This window comes from Narcine bancroftii, chromosome 12 (assembly GCF_036971445.1).
Source record: "Narcine bancroftii isolate sNarBan1 chromosome 12, sNarBan1.hap1, whole genome shotgun sequence".
Classification (NCBI taxonomy): domain Eukaryota; kingdom Metazoa; phylum Chordata; class Chondrichthyes; order Torpediniformes; family Narcinidae; genus Narcine; species Narcine bancroftii.
In genome coordinates, this window is record NC_091480.1 from 100281685 (window position 1) to 100302260 (window position 20576).

The 20576-nt window shown below is 42.2% G+C and overlaps 1 protein-coding gene across 5 annotated transcripts in view; it reads right to left on the minus strand.

Moving 5' to 3' along the window:
* ddx42 (DEAD (Asp-Glu-Ala-Asp) box helicase 42) overlaps nucleotides 1-20576 on the minus strand; it is a 124797-nt gene that overhangs the window by 98221 nt on the left and 6000 nt on the right. For 4 of the 5 annotated variants that reach the window (XM_069905234.1, XM_069905235.1, XM_069905231.1 and 1 more), the window contains exons 3-7: nucleotides 15700-15859; nucleotides 6206-6267; nucleotides 4466-4502; nucleotides 1604-1750; nucleotides 290-394 (exon numbers count right to left, since the gene is read on the minus strand). In XM_069905234.1, the coding sequence (XP_069761335.1) occupies nucleotides 290-394; nucleotides 1604-1750; nucleotides 4466-4502; nucleotides 6206-6267; nucleotides 15700-15859 (511 nt within the window). Of the gene's footprint in view, nucleotides 1-289; nucleotides 395-1603; nucleotides 1751-4465; nucleotides 4503-6205; nucleotides 6268-15699; nucleotides 15860-20576 lie in introns of those variants that run through there. The other variant, XM_069905232.1, reaches the window with a different exon arrangement.

The following is a 20576-nucleotide window of genomic DNA, read 5'->3' on the forward strand; positions in this document are numbered from 1 at the left end:
AGAGTTAATTTCTACAAAATGTCAAAAACAATGATTTCAAATGCATTACGAACAGGGTCATTGGATGATTTAGAAGTGTAAAATTTCAGATACGACCAAACTTGTTCAAGCAAACTTGCATTTTGATCATCACGTCAAACTGAAGTTCAGCTGTACAAATTGGCAATAATTTTGTTTTGAAACTAAAACTGAAATTTTTAATTAAAAAGTTTCTGCTACTGAATTCCACAACTCCCATCAACACAAAAATGCAAACAAAAAATGTTGGTAGAGGAAAGATCAGACTTACTCTCAAATTCAGTTTCTGCCGAAGATCAGCCAGGGGTATGAGTGAAAGCTTTGCCAAGTCTTCGTGTTCAATGTAGAAATTCTTTTCAAATGGTTCGTACTCAATCTAAACAGAACCATAAGTTATTGGTTTCATCTTGGTCATTTTAAAAAGTTAAATGTAAATGAGCAAAATTTGTGAAGCATTTATCTACGTTAAATATTTTCTTTTTTCCTTAATGTTATGGTATGCAGTTCTGTAAATACATGCAATGATATTATATACTGACTCAATATGGCAACATTGTAAGCAAGAAGGATGTAGCATACTTGGAAGATGTGCCCTTCTAGCTCTGATCAAGGAAAAACCATCCCAAACTTTACAATATACTTCATTCAAAAATAATTACATCACTGGCCTTGGCAATCTGGATGAATTAAATCCAAATTAAAGGGTTTTTTTTTTTTACCTGAAGTACGTTTTTAGGTACGAGTTTTTTTTGTCGTTTCAATCAGTTTTCAGTTCTGGGATTGGGTCCGAGTGGTCAATTCTGTAAAGAACATTTCCAAATATTTCGGCGTACAAGTCGACCTCAATTTTTCAGGCTGTCTGGGCCTCCCAATTGCAAGCAATAAGTTAAAAAAAACTCAGCCTACCGGGCAGCAGCAGCGATGGCCCACAGAGCTGGAGTGCCGAAATTGTGCCCCTGGCGGGAGCAGGAACCTTGGACTACCAAGCAGGATCAGCAATGGTGCCCTCAGGGTCCCAGGTCGAAGCAGTTATGGTGGTGCCCAGCAGTGAGGACGCGTTGGGGAGTGGCAGCGCCGGCAGTGGGGAGGTGCTTCCAGCATCGACATACACCAAATTGACATCAATCTGTTTATTTTTTTGGTGAACTTAAGGTCTAAAAAGTATATCTGGTGTACAAGTCGAACCCCACCCCCTGCTTTTGAGAAATTTTTTAGGGTTTCACGACTCGACTTGTACGCCGAAATATACGGCATTTTAAAAAAATTAATTCAATTTTTCATGACAACGGCTGTCAGTAAGTTACCATATTGCTCCAGACTCTAGGAACGTTGGACATTTTGCTGAGACAATAAGCAGCATTCTCCAGGAAGCCCAGAGACTTTGAAAATACTAAATCCATCCACAAATACATTTCCCAGTATGCTCCATTCAGATGATTTCAAAAACATAATAAGTAAAAAGAAATAAAACTACACATTAAATAAAAGGGCACTAAGCAGAGACTTGTGTCCAAAATGGTCACCTTCAATTCACCCTGATGATCAAACTCTACCTTGCTTGGAATCTCTTCAGATTTCTCCTTACCTCACTGTGGTCAATGGGAGGCAGTGGATCAATCACTTTCTTCTGTGGAGGTACGGGATTGCCCTCACTATCATAGTCAACTTCATCCTCCTCCTCTTGGAGTACACCAGCATTAGGATTTTCAGCCATGTACCGAAAATAGGCTTCCTGCACACAAATGTAATGCACAAGTCAAACTGGGGAGAGAATGCAGCACTGCTCATTACACTGAACTTTTGACAGACCTCCATCAACATTTTTAAAAAAAAAGTATTTTTTGCTAAATAGTTCAATATGACTGAGAATATCCAACACAATATCAAGGAACTAAATAAAAAGAATTTGAAAGGGACTTGCACTGAATTTAATTTGAAGTGCTGACCTCAGCATAATTTGGTGATCAACCTGCATTCTCTAAATCCACATCACATACAGAGAATCCCACACTATTAGTGCCTGATTTCCTGAGTATCACATTTGTGCCCTGGACACAGATTCCTTCCTTCTTCTTGACACTCATTGCGTCCTCTATTTATCTCCTTGCTAATTCATTTTCACCCACAAAATGACTTCATCCATTCTCCCTTCAAAGAGATTTTGTTCCTGGATTTTATTGCTCCTCGCAAATCAGAAAATCATGGAGATAGAGTAACGAGATATAAAAAGAACTGGTCAGATCATGGAAGATCAGCATCAGTGTATCATTTCCCCCTCTGTTCATACTGTCCTGGTTAGAGAATTGTTAACTCTCTGGTATGCTGACAGATAACAGAAAAATATCTGTGCAAAAATACCCATTGATCAATTTAAATTTAAGCATACAGCACAGTAACAGCCCTTTGGCCCATGACCCGTGCCCCGCAATTACACCCTACTGACCAACAACCCACGGTATGTTTTAAAGGGTGAGAGGAAACTGAAGCACCCAGAGCAAACCCACGCAGACACGGAGAGAACTAACAAACTCCTTATAGACAGCGCAGGATTTGAACTGCGGTCCCAATCACTGGTGCTGTAACGTCATTGCGCTAACTACTACGCTAAGTTATAGCAAATACTGCAGAGCTTTATGAAAACAAGCTAGGAATTGAGCCCAAAGCTCAGAAGTGCACTGGCCGTCAACTGACATCATTCAGTACTTTGGATCCTAGTGGTGTTAACAATTTAATAGGACAAAATTTTTCTCATTCGGTTTATACTACAAATAGTGATTTTAGTTTATGTCACAGTCAAGCAGTCACATTTTCTCCCAACTTAAGCCACTACATGGACTATTTCTATTTTTTGTTTAAAGGGTTTTTTAAACCACTAATTGTTATAGCTCTCTGATCATCTTCCTTTGTTTTTGCCACATTTCCCACTCCTGTCCTAAATACATTAATTTGTATCTCTCATTCATCTCCCATGTCCTTTCATTCAGAATATTTTCCTTTCTCTTCACTTTCTGACTATTTGTCCTTCTCTCTGCTTACCCATCTGTCTCACAAGCTTCTGCATATTCACTACCTTGAGTTCCACTACTTCAATATTTCTCTCCCTCCAGTGCCCCTACCTCGTCTTCCTCATTAGTCTCTCCTAAACTTTTCATTCCCTCCTATCACAGTTATACTTCACCACCATTTCTCTCCAACTAGTTACCCAAACCACCAGCCCTTCCGCAGTCTGAACCATCCTCTCTCTCCCCACCCCCTTCCCTTATTCCCCTCACTCCCAGTTCCAAAGCTCACCTCAGCTTCTTTTCTGTTCTTTAGTAATCTTTCAGATATTCTTTTTGCAGCTTGCTTTTCCCACTCGACTTTAGCCCATCTTTTCATCCAACTCCTTTTGTTCACCATTTTGGCTTCATTCACCTCTCACTCCTCAACTCTTACCTCATTCGCTCACCATCCCCCTTCTACACTTCACCATTCACCCTCCTCTCCCATTCTTTCATGTTAACTTCTTTTTGCTTTCTTCTGTGCACGGGATTGGTTTGAAATTTATTCTTCTAAGGAGAGATACAAACCAGCCAATCAAGAATTTCTACCAGTTTCACTTGAAAAGCACTATCAAGACCTGGTACAAAATTATTGTCTTAAATATATGCAGCTGGAGTATTCTATACCTTTAATTTTATCTGTATACACAAAACACCAAAAGCTCTATAAAAACTGCTATTGAGAGATACATCATTCACTCATTAAACTTGAAAAGCAGCAGGGGGGGGGAAAAAAATCACAAAAGTCACATTGACTCCTCCAAAATATTAAGAATGATGCTTAGATTAGCTCATTGTTTTTAATCTGCAAACATTCAATCTTGTGAAGAACAGTATTTTTGTGAAAACCTGTGAGAATTCCCAATTCAATTTCATTCATTTTACATAGTGTATACAGGATTTTTCCTTCCACTGCAGCCTAGAGTTAAAACCAAGTCACAGATATGGTTAAAAGTTAATATAATGAACATTTTCACAAGGCAAAGGATTCCTTTTCAAGAGGATTTGTAGCATGGTCAAAATTCTCAGTGGAAGGTAGTAAGTACACTGATAACTATAATTCTAGCAGATTGAAACTAATGTTTGAAGAATAGGCCAATTCTGGGCAGAGTTAGCATGAAAACTACTCTGTTCCCCCTTCCTGGCCAATTTAATGCTCTGGCTGCAAGGCAGTCATCCTGCAAATGTGATCCAGGAAACAGCCAGATAGCAGAATCCATTCCATCATACAGATGCAAATAATAGAAAAACCTCACTACACAATGAGATAAAGTGAGGCAGGTTACATCATAAAGTTGTAGCTTTATACCAAGAATTGATCCAAACTAAAGGCGACAGTGGATACACAACAATTTGTATTATTATTTTCTTTTTGTATATTCAAGAAAGACTGGACAAGAACTCACATGGTCATCTTCTTCTTCAATGTCATCCCTTATACCCCTGCAAAAACAAAGGGAAAAACCAACTCCCTACAAGTGTTCAAAACAGACCCAGCGTGAATGCAGCAAAGCATGAAATGATCACAGTGTGAACACACCTAGATGGTCCCTACTTTCTTGAAAATCTTTTACACATTCTGTTGCTGTTTTAAAATTAGAGACAAAATCTAAAACTGTCTTTTGTGTTCACAAAACTTCTTATGACATGTGATATCTTTCAGGATAAACTGATTTTAATTATATAATAAATAGATTCACAAAATCCAGCAGGCTATATTTCTTTTGCTCAATGCAAACATGCCATCAAGGTAATGCACAGTATCCTTCAAAAAACATCTACAACTGGAAAGATTAGCTGCAGATGCAACATATAACATGGATTTCATAATTATGCTCCAATCAAAACAACTATCATGTAGGGTTCCTCTATTTTCAGTCAACTCCAGATCTTGGCAGCTATAACATTATTTCTTCAAGTGATCCCATTTAAGATCACGTGCTTTCTACCTCAAGTCAATCTTAATTTTGCATGTCAACACTTACTTACATTTTTCCTAATAGACAGTATTTTCAAGTACCCTTCCTACATGGTTAAACCAGCATTAGTACGAAAAAATGTTTGAGGGAATAGTAAACATGATAATCTTTGACTGCAAACATCTTTTCACTGTCTTAGTAAAAACACAATGTTGGGGAAACTCAGCAGGCTGATTTGGGCACCTACCTACATTTTGCTCATACCTTGATGAAGAGTTGATTCTGTATCTTTATCTTTGCTGTATAACCTGTTTGACCTGCTGAGTTTCTCCAGCATTGTGCTTTTACTTCAACCACGGTGTCTGCAGACTTTCATGTTTTACTTTTCACTGTCTTAGCTTTCTGACTTAAGCCCAAACTAGAAAAAATAAACTGCTGGTGGAATCAGAAGGCCCAAGCAGCATCTGTAGCAAGAGATTTGGGTCAAGACCCTGCATCCGGACTGAGACAGTGGTTCCTCCAGTAATTTGTTTGTTGCTCATTTGAGCAGGGAGTTTTTACTTTACACTTTACTTTATCTGGAAAAGCTTTAAGTTGACACTTCTTTACCTCTTGTTAGCACATTTAAGACTGAGGGACTGAAGTTCCATAATTGGTTGCGCAGATCATCACTCGTGGCTGATTCAATCAAGATATTAAATAATATCACCAATAATCCTGCAGCTAAATCGCTGTCTCCCGTCTGTTGCCATGTAGATCGTTTTACATTGAAATTTGTGAAAAATTCAGATATCGTTGCAAAATATTTGTGACTTTCGATTTAAAATTTTGATTTTTTTTTCCCCCCACAAAATTCCAAGGGCACCCCTGTGGATCAAGGGCACATTAGTGACTTGAATAACTGCATTACAACACAAAAGGTCATTCAGCCAATCAAGTTTATGCTGGTCCACAAAGCTTTCTCATCAGTTCTTATGCAGAGAAGTGAACTTGATCTTTAAAAGTATTTACAAAATATTTTGTTTTCCTTCTGATTTCAATTGTTTGGTCACTTTCTCTTGGGCTGGAAAATGATCATCAAGTTTGTCAAGCTTTACTTTTTCCAGTCAGGGAATTGAGGTCAATAGATTAGGCCTGATAAGTGAATTGTTAAGTTCGATTACTGCAGTAATGTAAATATAAATGAGCTTGGGCAAGATTACAACTTAGAATAGAAATGGTTCTTACTTGGCATTTTTCTTCTCACATTCCTTTTCATCAAGTCTTTTTATATCTTTTGCTGCTTGGTCCTAGAAAACAAAAACACGGTAGCTCAATGGAAATCACAACTGTTCCCATTCTGGCCATTATGTATCTGTGACATTGATCAATTTCAGATGGCGTTGATTATCTTTGCCAAAATTCTCCCTAAATCCAGACATGTTAACTCTTTTGTCGTCTCATTCCCGGATGTCGGTCACTGTTGGGTACCTTACCCAAATGGCTTGACTGCATGTCAGATGACAATTATCTTTACGAAATGTGGAGAACAGCTGAACTCCCACAACACTAACTCAGCGCAGGAAAAATGAAAACAATATCATGTAAACATTGCATTCAGAATGTTTTCGCACTTAACTGTCATTTAGGTTTTTTGCACCCATTTCAAGAAAATAAATCAAAACCACTAAGATCCTCAGTAGTACGTAAAAATAGAACATTGGAAAACATCAGCAAATGGAAGTAAAATCTGATTTCTTAAGAACATGTTCAAATATTTTATAGTCACAGCAAAGAAACAGGTCCTTCAGCCCACAATATCTATGCCAATCATTAAGAATTCATTCCTACCAAAGCCACTTGGTCCATGGCCAACTACTAGACTTCATGAGGAGTTTGAGGAGATTTGATATGTCACCAAAGATTCTTGCCAATTTCTACGGGTGTACTGTGGCAAGCATTCTGACTGGTTGCATCACTGTCTGGTATGGCGGTGCCAATGCACAGGACAAGAAAAAAACTAGAGGGCTGTGAACTTGGCCAGCGCCATCACGGGCATTCGTCATCACTTCATCGTGAACATCGATAACAAGCAGCTTAAGAAAGCAGCCTCTATTTTCAAGGACCATGCCCTCTTCACAATGCTACCATTACAAAGGAGGTACATGAACTGAAGACAAACACCCTGTGGTACAAAAACAGCTTCCTCCCCTCCACCATCAGATTTATGAAAGGACAATGAACCCCAGACTTTCGACTTTCTCTTCTTTTGCACTTTTTAAAAAAAGTGTTATTTATTGCAATATTTGCACTGTAATCCTGCCACAAAATATATTTTTGTGACATGTTTATGACAATAAATTCTGGTGGCCTCTGATGAGATATAACCCAGGTTACTCTGGGAGACAAAGATAGAAATGGCTGGGGAACAAATGCAGTTCTTCCATTCAAGTAGTATACCTGGGATAGGCCAGTAAGGTCAATGTCAGCAATCGTGAAGTTATTGGGAAAAATTATGAGAGATAGGATCAATCTCCACCAAGAAAGGCAGGAATTGATCAGGGACAATCAGCTTGATTTTAGTGGCAGGAAATCCTGCCTCATTAATTTGATCGAGTTTTTCCAAAGATTATAGCTAAGAACATAGGTGAAGACTTTATGGATAGTGCCATTGACATGAACATCAGCAAGGTATTTGACAATGTCCCATAGAAAAGGCTGGTCCATAGATTGAAGCCCACACAATCCAAGGCAATTTAGCAAAATGGATCTAAAATCAGCCTGGTAATTAATAGGAGACAGATGAAGGGTTGCTTTTGTTACTGGAACCTTGCAACAACTGGTGTACCATAAGGATTGACACAGAGACCCATAATGTTCACATTATACACTAAATTTTGAATGATTTCTTTGCCTCGGTATTCACTAGGGAAAAAAAATGTTGAACCAGTTGAAGTAAAGAAAAATAGTGGGGAGATCATGAAGCATATAGGGATAACCGAGGAGGTAGTGATGGCTGTGTTAAAAAAGATAAAGGTGGATAAATCTCCCGGACCGGACAAAATATTCCCTAGGACACTCAGGGAGGCTAATGGACAGTTAGTGGGGCCATTAACAGAGATATTTAGGATCCAATACCCCTTATCCTCTCTTTGACCTCACCAATGTTTTATCAAGCTCTTCCATAACCTCCATGCAGCTACCTTCTGTGCTCTAGCTAATGAAAGCCAATATACTGTGGGCAGCTCAGTTAGCGTAATGGTTAGTGCAATGCTGTTACAGCACCAGTGACCAGAGTTTGAATGCGGCACTATCTGTAAGGAGTTTGTACATTCTACCCGTGTCTGCGTGGGTTTCTTCTGGGTGCTCCCATTTCTTCTCACCATTCAAAATTTACCTGGAGTTGTAGGTTAATTGGGCAGCATGGGCTCGTGAGCCGAAAAGGCCTGTGAACATCTTTAATGTCTAAATTTAAATGTACTGCATGCTGTAAGGGTACTGATTTACCCCAGTTTACAAACAAATAAAGAATACACTCAATCGTTTCTTTCAGCAGACCATGAAGTCAACTTTCAGACACATTACATTCTACCAACTCCCTCAGCACCACCCAGCCAAACCCCTCTGACCTTCTCATTGGTTCACTGCCACATGGGTAATCCTGATGCTCTCACTCTCCTCCTCCTGTGTGTGAGATCCATCATCTGTATATTGACCCTTAACACACCAGTGCACGCATGCCGTTACTCCTGTGCGTCACATTGATTATGTCTCCGGCGACCGGCACCACTCCAACGAAGGTAAGTACATGATCACAACAATGTCACCCTGTTCATATCTGCTGATCCCCTTGGAATCTTTGGATGTACACCAAAGTCTCTCTGTTCCTTGTGTGTAACCTTCCCTTACCTAATCTCACAAAAAAGCATCACTTTGCACTTATCAGGATTAAATTCTCTCTGCTGGCCTAGAATATCAACTGCCTTTTGATTTCTATGGATGTTGCATGACTTACTGAGTTTCTCCAGCACTTCTGTTTCCCTGCCCAACTTACCAGCTTTTCACTGTCCAGAATACCACAATTCTTTTGGTCATCTCATTCTGCAAACTTACTGATGATACCTTTTAACTAATATAACCATATAACCACTTACAGCACAGAACAGGCCAGTTCGGCCCTACTAGTCCATGCCGTAGCAAATCCCCACCCTCCTAGTCCCACTGACCAGCACCCGGTCCATACCCCTCTAGTCCCCTCCTATCCATGTAACGATCCAATCTTTCCTTAAATGTAACCCATGATCCCGCCTCGACCACGTCTGCCGGAAGCTCATTCCACATCCCCACCACCCTCTGCGTAAAGAAATTTCCCCTCATGTTCCCCTTATAACTTTCCCCCTTCAATCTTAAACCATGTCCTCTAGTTTGAATTTCCCCCTTTCTTAATTGAAAAAGCCTATCCACATTTACTCTGTCTGTCCCTTTTAAAATCTTAAACACCTCGATCAAGTCCGCTCTCAATCTTCTACGCTCCAGAGAAAAAAGCCCCAGTCTGCACAACCTTTCCCTGGAACTCAGACCCTGAAATCCTGTCAACATTCTCGTGAACCTTCTCTGCACTCTCTCTATTTTGTTTATATCTTTCCTATAATTTGGTGACCAAAACTGTACACAGTACTCCAAATTTGGCCTCACCAATGCCTTGTACAATTTCATCATAACCTCCCTACTCTTGAATTCAATACTCCGATTTATGAAGGCCAACATTCCAAATGCCTTCTTCACCACACCATCTACCCGAGTATCAGCCTTGAGGGTACTATTTACCATAAATCCTAAATCCCTTTGTTGCTCTGCACTCCTCAATTGTCTACCATTCAATGTATATGACCTATTTAAATTTGCCTTTCCAAAATGTAGCACCTCACATTTATCTGTATTAAATTCCATCAGCCATTTCTCAGCCCACACCTCCAGCCTTCCTAAATCACCTTTTAATCTACGGTAATCTACCTCACTGTCCACAACACCACCAATCTTTGTATCATCCGCAAACTTGCTTATCCAATTCTCCACCCCTACATCCAGATCGTTAATATATATAACAAATAATAGTGGACCCAGGACCAAACCCTGAGGAACTCCACTAGTCACCGGCCTCCAATTGGACAAACAATTTTCTACCACTACTCTCTGACACCTCCCATCCAACCACTGCTGAATCCATTTCACTACCTCCTTATTTATACCTAATGCCTCCACCTTTTTTCCTAACCTCCTGTGGGGAACTTTGTCAAAAGCTTTACTAAAGTCCAAATAGACAACATCCACAGCTTTCCCTTCATCAACCTTTTTTGTAACCCCCTCGAAGAACTCAATCAGGTTTGTCAAGCATGATCTACCCCTGACAAAACCATGCTGATTACTCCCTATCAATCCCTGTACCTCCAAAAATTTATAAAAGCATCCCTCAGAACACTTTCCATCAACTTGCACACCACAGACGTCAGACTTACAGGCCTATAATTCCCAGGTTTGCATTTGGACCCTTTCTTAAACAGAGGAACCACATGCGCCACCCTCCAATCCTTTGGTACCACCCTCCAATCCTTTGGTACCACCCTCCAATCCTTTGGTACCACCCTCCAATCCTTTGGTACCACCCTCCAATCCTTTGGTACCACCCTCCAATCCTTTGGTACCACCCTCCAATCCTTTGGTACCACCCTCCAATCCTTTGGTACCACCCTCCAATCCTTTGGTACCACCCTCCAATCCTTTGGTACCACCCTCCAATCCTTTGGTACCACCCTCCAATCCTTTGGTACCACCCTCCAATCCTTTGGTACCACCCTCCAATCCTTTGGTACCACCCTCCAATCCTTTGGTACCACCCTCCAATCCTTTGGTACCACCCTCCAATCCTTTGGTACCACCCTCCAATCCTTTGGTACCACCCTCCAATCCTTTGGTACCACCCTCCAATCCTTTGGTACCACCCTCCAATCCTTTGGTACCACCCTCCAATCCTTTGGTACCACCCTCCAATCCTTTGGTACCACCCTCCAATCCTTTGGTACCACCCTCCAATCCTTTGGTACCACCCTCCAATCCTTTGGTACCACCCTCCAATCCTTTGGTACCACCCTCCAATCCTTTGGTACCACCCTCCAATCCTTTGGTACCACCCTCCAATCCTTTGGTACCACCCTCCAATCCTTTGGTACCACCCTCCAATCCTTTGGTACCACCCTCCAATCCTTTGGTACCACCCTCCAATCCTTTGGTACCACCCTCCAATCCTTTGGTACCACCCTCCAATCCTTTGGTACCACCCTCCAATCCTTTGGTACCACCCTCCAATCCTTTGGTACCACCCTCCAATCCTTTGGTACCACCCTCCAATCCTTTGGTACCACCCTCCAATCCTTTGGTACCACCCTCCAATCCTTTGGTACCACCCTCCAATCCTTTGGTACCACCCTCCAATCCTTTGGTACCACCCTCCAATCCTTTGGTACCACCCTCCAATCCTTTGGTACCACCCTCCAATCCTTTGGTACCACCCTCCAATCCTTTGGTACCACCCTCCAATCCTTTGGTACCACCCTCCAATCCTTTGGTACCACCCTCCAATCCTTTGGTACCACCCTCCAATCCTTTGGTACCACCCTCCAATCCTTTGGTACCACCCTCCAATCCTTTGGTACCACCCTCCAATCCTTTGGTACCACCCTCCAATCCTTTGGTACCACCCTCCAATCCTTTGGTACCACCCTCCAATCCTTTGGTACCACCCTCCAATCCTTTGGTACCACCCTCCAATCCTTTGGTACCACCCTCCAATCCTTTGGTACCACCCTCCAATCCTTTGGTACCACCCTCCAATCCTTTGGTACCACCCTCCAATCCTTTGGTACCACCCTCCAATCCTTTGGTACCACCCTCCAATCCTTTGGTACCACCCTCCAATCCTTTGGTACCACCCTCCAATCCTTTGGTACCACCCTCCAATCCTTTGGTACCACCCTCCAATCCTTTGGTACCACCCTCCAATCCTTTGGTACCACCCTCCAATCCTTTGGTACCACCCCCCAATCCTTTGGTACCACCCCCCAATCCTTTGGTACCACCCCCCAATCCTTTGGTACCACCCCCCAATCCTTTGGTACCACCCCCCAATCCTTTGGTACCACCCCCCAATCCTTTGGTACCACCCCCCAATCCTTTGGTACCACCCCCCAATCCTTTGGTACCACCCCCCAATCCTTTGGTACCACCCCCCAATCCTTTGGTACCACCCCCCAATCCTTTGGTACCACCCCCCAATCCTTTGGTACCACCCCCCAATCCTTTGGTACCACCCTCCAATCCTTTGGTACCACCCTCCAATCCTTTGGTACCACCCTCCAATCCTTTGGTACCACCCTCCAATCCTTTGGTACCACCCTCCAATCCTTTGGTACCACCCTCCAATCCTTTGGTACCACCCTCCAATCCTTTGGTACCACCCTCCAATCCTTTGGTACCACCCTCCAATCCTTTGGTACCACCCTCCAATCCTTTGGTACCACCCTCCAATCCTTTGGTACCACCCTCCAATCCTTTGGTACCACCCTCCAATCCTTTGGTACCACCCTCCAATCCTTTGGTACCACCCTCCAATCCTTTGGTACCACCCTCCAATCCTTTGGTACCACCCTCCAATCCTTTGGTACCACCCTCCAATCCTTTGGTACCACCCTCCAATCCTTTGGTACCACCCTCCAATCCTTTGGTACCACCCTCCAATCCTTTGGTACCACCCTCCAATCCTTTGGTACCACCCTCCAATCCTTTGGTACCACCCTCCAATCCTTTGGTACCACCCTCCAATCCTTTGGTACCACCCTCCAATCCTTTGGTACCACCCTCCAATCCTTTGGTACCACCCTCCAATCCTTTGGTACCACCCTCCAATCCTTTGGTACCACCCTCCAATCCTTTGGTACCACCCTCCAATCCTTTGGTACCACCCTCCAATCCTTTGGTACCACCCTCCAATCCTTTGGTACCACCCTCCAATCCTTTGGTACCACCCTCCAATCCTTTGGTACCACCCTCCAATCCTTTGGTACCACCCTCCAATCCTTTGGTACCACCCTCCAATCCTTTGGTACCACCCTCCAATCCTTTGGTACCACCCTCCAATCCTTTGGTACCACCCTCCAATCCTTTGGTACCACCCTCCAATCCTTTGGTACCACCCTCCAATCCTTTGGTACCACCCTCCAATCCTTTGGTACCACCCTCCAATCCTTTGGTACCACCCTCCAATCCTTTGGTACCACCCTCCAATCCTTTGGTACCACCCTCCAATCCTTTGGTACCACCCTCCAATCCTTTGGTACCACCCTCCAATCCTTTGGTACCACCCTCCAATCCTTTGGTACCACCCTCCAATCCTTTGGTACCACCCTCCAATCCTTTGGTACCACCCTCCAATCCTTTGGTACCACCCTCCAATCCTTTGGTACCACCCTCCAATCCTTTGGTACCACCCTCCAATCCTTTGGTACCACCCTCCAATCCTTTGGTACCACCCTCCAATCCTTTGGTACCACCCTCCAATCCTTTGGTACCACCCTCCAATCCTTTGGTACCACCCTCCAATCCTTTGGTACCACCCTCCAATCCTTTGGTACCACCCTCCAATCCTTTGGTACCACCCTCCAATCCTTTGGTACCACCCTCCAATCCTTTGGTACCACCCTCCAATCCTTTGGTACCACCCTCCAATCCTTTGGTACCACCCTCCAATCCTTTGGTACCACCCTCCAATCCTTTGGTACCACCCTCCAATCCTTTGGTACCACCCTCCAATCCTTTGGTACCACCCTCCAATCCTTTGGTACCACCCTCCAATCCTTTGGTACCACCCTCCAATCCTTTGGTACCACCCTCCAATCCTTTGGTACCACCCTCCAATCCTTTGGTACCACCCTCCAATCCTTTGGTACCACCCTCCAATCCTTTGGTACCACCCTCCAATCCTTTGGTACCACCCCCGTGGCCAGTGACATCCTAAATATCTCTGTTAATGGGCCTACTAACTGTCCACTAGCCTCCCTGAGTGTCCTAGGGAATATTTTGTCCGTTCCGGGAGATTTATCCACCTTTATCTTTTTTAACACAGCCATCACTACCTCCTCGGTTATCCCTATATGCTTCATGACCTCCCCACTATTTTTCTTTACTTCAACTGGTTCAACATTTTTTTCCCTAGTGAATACCGAGGCAAAGAAATCATTCAAAATTTCCCCCATTTCCTCAGACTTCTCACTCAGCCTACCCTCGCTATCTACAAGGGGTCCAATTTTATCTCTCACTAATCTTTTACTTTTAATGTACTTATAGAAACCCTTTGGATTTATTTTTACTCTGTCAGCCAAAGCCTCTTCATGCCTTTTTTTGGCCTTTCTAATTTCTTTCTTAAGATTCCTTCTACACTCCTTGTAGTCCTCCTTCAACTTCTCAGCTCCCTGCTCTTTATACCTCTTGTACACCCCCCATTTTCTCCTAACCAAATTTCCAATATTCCTCGAAAACCAAGCCTCCCTATGACTTCCAGCCTTTCCTTTGATCCACACTGGGACATAACTACTCTGTACCCTCAAAATTTCTTTTTTGAATATCCTCCATTTTTCATTAACATCCTTACCTGAAAATATCCTGTCCCACTCAATACTCCCCAAATCCCTTCTTATTCCTTCAAAATTTGCTCTTTTCCAATCCAGAACCTCAACTTTAGGCCTCTCCTTGCTCTTCCCTAAAACTACCCTAAAACTAACAGAATTATGATCACTAGACCCAATTGGTTCTCCAACATTAATGTCCACTACCTGACCTAGCTCGTTCCCTAACAGGAGATCCAGTATTACACCGTCCCGAGTCGGTTCTTCTACTAACTGATTTAGAAAACAATCCTGAACACATTTAACGAACTCCAGCCCATCCAGCCCTCTAACCGTATGGGTATCCCAATCAATGTGTGGGAAGTTAAAATCTCCCATGATCACTACCTTGATTTTCACACATATACGTTATCTCCCTACAAATTTGTTCCTCTAATTTTCTTGGCCCATTTGGTGGTCTGTAATACACCCCTATTAGCACCCTCTTGCCTCCTCCACCCCTCAATTCCACCCAAATAGCCTCACTGGTCGATCCCTCCATACCATCCCGCCACCTCACGGCAGTAATGTCCTCCTTAACAAGCAGAGCAACTCCTCCTCCTTTTTTACCCCTTGATCTATCACATCTAAAACAAATGTATCCTGGAATATTAAGTTGCCAGTCCTGCACCTCCTGTAGCCAGGTCTCACTAATTGCCACAATATCGTGACCCCAAGTATCTATCCATGCTCTCAGCTCATCTACCTTGTTCATTATGCTTCTTGTATTTGAAATTTTTCTTTTAAAATCACAATGTGGACTGAACAAAATAACACACATTCGGCTTCACCATGAAATAATTCTGTTCTCCATATCCCACAGCTGAATATTCTATCAGATTCGAAATTAACTTTCTCATTTAAGGGTTCTGACAAATGGGAATGTATTGCAATAGCATAAATGTTGGTCTGAGCTTGTGGGAAATCCTGACAAAGCAGCAGTTTCTGGAAGTATTCAAGTACATGTTTTAAATATCAATCACCACAATCCAATTTAAGCAAACTGATCGACTTGGAATTTCAAATTACCTCCACTTCAGCCATGTATGCATCCAAAGGGTCCTCTTCACTGTCTTCAGAGTCCTCAGCTTGACTGGAGAACTGTTGTCGAGTTGGAGAATTTTCTGCAGGTATGTACGGCAAGTCAACATTAGTTGAACTGTCTTCCTCATCGTCATCTTCAAAATACCTGGAAGACCCAATCAACATGTAAAGATTTCTAGCTACAGGCAGCAATAAAAAAATGGATGAAACAGAACATGATAGAAACATTTCAACTGATTAAATTAAACTGAAGAAAAGATACATTTCTAAATCCTTTGTTACGAGATTAGAAGGCAAGGAAATCGAAAATTAAATTTGTTGAGGAGAGTTCACCTCTAGGTTGAGTCAGTGGTGAAGAAAGTGAATGCAATGTTGACATTCATTTAGAGGAAATAGCATACAAGAGCAGGGATGCAATGTTGACTCAATAAAACCTGGTGAGACCTCACATGGAGCACCATATCTGAGAAAAGACGTGCTGGCGTCGGAGAGGGTTCAGAGAAGATTTACTGAAATTATATCAGGAATGAAAGGGTTAGCATATGAGGGACATTTGTCGGCTCTTGGATTGTACTCGTTGGAGTGCAGAAGGATGAGGAGGACCTCAATGATGCATTTTGAATTTTGAAAGGGCTAAACAAGAGTAGATTTGGCAAGGATGTTTCCCACGGTAGGGAAGAGTAGCACAAGAGGGCACAACTTCAGGATAAAAGGGCGACAATTTAAAATAGATGAAGAAAAATTCTTTATTTGAATATTTTATTTTTTATTGTTCATAAAAATAAAATTAACAATTATTAAATTTCAAAAAAATACAGACACATTCCCAAAAAACCTTAACTCTTCCCTTTTTTATTCCTCCCCCACCCTTTATTAAATATTCTTTAGTGCACCGTCAGAGCTCACTGTTTAAATTAACCTCAGAATTTTGGGAGAATTCACTTTTGATTTTAGCAGCGTTACTGAAGTTGAACTATGGTCGCCATATTTTCAAAAAAAGACTTGTTCCTTAAGTTGTATGTTATTTTTTCCATTGGTATACAACTATCCATCTCGCTAAGGTAGTTGGGGAGTCCGACTTCCACGTGACTGCAATGCACATTTTGGCCACTGCCAATTAAATTTGAACAAAATTTGAAACTGTGTGAGATCTATAAAAGTGCCTAATAAATCAAGTCCGGATCCCCCTGGGAAGGTTACCCATGTAATTCTTGTTAGTATTTCAGAAATTTCTTGCCAAAAATGTCTGACTTTCACACATGACCAGGTTGCATGAAAGAATGTTCCTTCTTCTATTTCACACTGAAAGCACAATTCTGATGTTTCTTAGATTTGTGCAACATCTGTGGAGTGAGATACAAGGTAAAAAAAAACTATATTGAACCAACCCACATCTTGCATTAATAATTGAAGTTACACTAACCAAGCACCACTCAGTCCAGGATCGTTCTGACATTGCAACACCTAAATCGGACTCCCACCTTTCCCTCGATCTCTGCTGACCAGGTTTAACACTTTCTAACTGAAGAGCAAAATACATTCTAGTAATAAATTTGGGTTATTACCCATCCAGAGTGTCCATTCCATTTCACTAACTCCCGGAGAAATCAATGCCTGACCCCATCTTTCCCTCAAGAAAGCTCTCAGTTGGAGAAAACATAGAAAGGTTCCATTAGGTATACCATAGGTCTGTCTTATATGTTCAAATTACATCAAAACACCATCTTTGTAATAATCTGCGATACAACACATACCCTTTTGTAACCATTCTGTAACTTATAAGGTACTCATAAGTACCTTTTCATTATTGCATAACCGAGCTCAGTGAAATACCCACTTTTCTCTCAATACATTCATCAATTTCCTGCCATATTTTTACCATATGTACCAAAATAGGATTGCTTGTCTTATTTTTTATTGATTTAAGGCTTCACATAAGGTCTTTAGCTATTTCTTCATTCATTGAATGTAGCCCCATATATGAACTCAATTCGGTGAATTCTCTTCAAAGAAAGATGCCAAAAATCTTGCCTGTGCAGCCAGATAATATTTTTTAAAATCTGGAAGTCAGCTCCCCAATTTGTAATTCCACGTTAGTTTTTCCAATGTAATTCTAGGCACTTTGTTATTCCATAGGAATGTTTTTACTTGATTGGAGCAAGTATTGAAGTCTCTGCGTTACCATAATCATCTCCACCTTAAACTTGTTCCATAATAGAATGCAAACTACAATATTAACAAATGAGTTTGCAACAAAACCTTTCTCAGTGAAGACTGGTTTCAAACAATGGTGTAACAAGCCCCAACACTTTTTCTTGCCATCATGTTGCATCTCACATCCAACAAATTTCCCAGGGGAATGAAGCTAACCTTCAGAGTTAATGGAAAGTTGTTTAAATCTATGATGATGATATTACAGGCCCAGCTTGTCCATGCAGAACGTACCCTTTTGCCGTGGTCCCATTTGTGCAATACACAAAAGCGCTGAAGATACTTAAATCATGCGGCATGCACCAGAAGTAAAAAACAGTCAATATTCCAGGCCTGAGAAATGCTGGGGAAACTCAGGTAAACACGCAACATCCACAGGAAGGCACTCATGTGTCAGGCCTGAGTTTCACTTGTCAGCATTAGGCCCAAACTCCTCCATTACATGGAGATTTTCAAGTGTCATGAAAGTAAATGTACATGCCTCCATCATTTTGGCAGCTGGTTCCATATGCCCTCCGCACTTTGATGAAGTGTCTATGTGTCCCTATGTGTCCATTCCAAATTCCACCCTCTCACCTTATATTTATCTTCAATTCTCCCATTCTAGGAAGCAGATGCCACCATTCACCTTATCTGCCTCAGTATGATTCCATCTCAACCTATGCCTGAAGGAAAATATTGACCACTTTCCAGATCTCTGCATAGGCAGATACTAATGATAAAGTTCACCATGGTTTTAGTAAGTCTTTACTTGAGGAAAAGGACATTTGCAGATTGAGACAATACAAGGAAGCAGTAATCTCGACTCTCCCATATCCTTTTGAGTCTTCGACGAGACACAGTAAAGCACCTCTATGCACCGAAAAAAATCATCACAGCAGTCCGACTAATCAACTGACCACAGCACTGTTTCCAGGTTAATATCCCCAGCAATGGGGCCCTACAGACACAGTTGACAGATCACTTTGCTTGGCTGCTCAACCCAAGACTCCAAATAACAGACAGTGTGCAGAGGTTACCAGGCTGATCGAGGAAAAGATTCAAGGATGTCCTCAAACCTCCTTGAAGATGTCTAATTGACTCTTGGGTCTCTGTCACATGACCACCCAAAGTCAAACAGTATTTGCTAAACTTTGTAATAAAAGTACAGAGGTCCAGTGTAATGTGTGGATGACCTCTCAAACTTCCATCGACCCACCACCCTATTAACCTCCTACCCAATATATGGAAGAATACCCACACTGGCCTTACGAAGCACCCCAGAATTCGCAGAACAGACCGGAAACATTAATCTCTAAGGGCTACCCATCAGGCAGCAGTTAGCAATGATGTAATGGCAAGTGACCATAAGCAAATTATGGGTCCAAGATGGGAATTTCTCATCTCTATTAAATAATAAACATTTTTTAAAAAAGACAAATGGGCAGTAGGGTAACAAATTCAGCACTGACTGTAAGGGGTTTGTATGCTCTTCCATGTCTGTGTGGGTTTCCTCTGGGTGCTCCAGTTTTTTCCCACCATTCAAAACATATTGGGGTTTGTAGATCAATTGGGTGTAATTAGGCATGGGTTCGTGTGCTAAAATGGCCCATTACTGTGCTGTATTGTCTAAATATATTAATTTAAAATGTTTTATTTTACTTTTCTGGATATATTCTAAACATTTGTAAATATAGGAACATCCATCTGACATTGCACAATTCTAATTATACAAAAGGAGACAGAACAAAGTCCAGAAAAAGAATGAAACTTTTCATCAGGCAGCAACAGTACTGATGAAACTTTATTTAAAAATGCATTGAATATACCAGTCAAAATTATAATGGAATGGCCAGCACGGATTTCAAAGAGGAAGTCAGGTTTTCCCAGTCTTGCTGAATTAATTGAGATAATAATAAAATAGAAAATAATATGTATACATTTATATATCTTTTTCTCCTTTGGCTCGGCTTCGCGGACGAAGATTTATGGAGGGGTAATGTCCACGTCAGCTGCAGGCTCGTTTGTGGCTGACAAGTCCGATGCGAGACAGGCAGACACGGTTGCAGCGGAAAATTGGTGGGTTGGGGTTGGGTGTTGGGTTTTTCCTCCTTTTGTCTTTTGTCAGTGAGGTGGGCTCTGCGGTCTTCTTCAAAGGAGGTTGCTGCCCACCGAACTGTGAGGCGCCAAGATGCACGGTTTGAGGTGACATCAGCCCACTGGCGATGGTCAATGTGGCAGGCACCAAGAGCTTTCTTTAGGCAGTCCTTGTACCTCTTCTTTGGTGCACCTCTGTCTCGGTGGCCAGTGGAGAGCTCGCCATATAACACGATCTTGGGAAGGCGATGGTCCTCCATTCTGGAGACGTGACCTACCCAGCGCAGTTTGATCTTCAGCAGTGTGGATTTGATGCTGTCGGCCTCTGCCATCTCGAGTACTTCGATGTTGGAGATGAAGTCGCTCCAATGAATGTTGAGGATGGAGTGGAGACAATGGAGGTGGAAGCGTTCTAGGAGCCGTAGGTGATGCCGGTAAAGGAACCATGATTCGGAGCCGAACAGGAGTGTGGGTATGACAACGGCTCTGTATACGCTAATCTTTGTGAGGTTTTTCAGTTGGTTGTTTTTCCAGACTCTTTTGTGTCGTTTTCCAAAGGCGCTATTTGCCTTGGC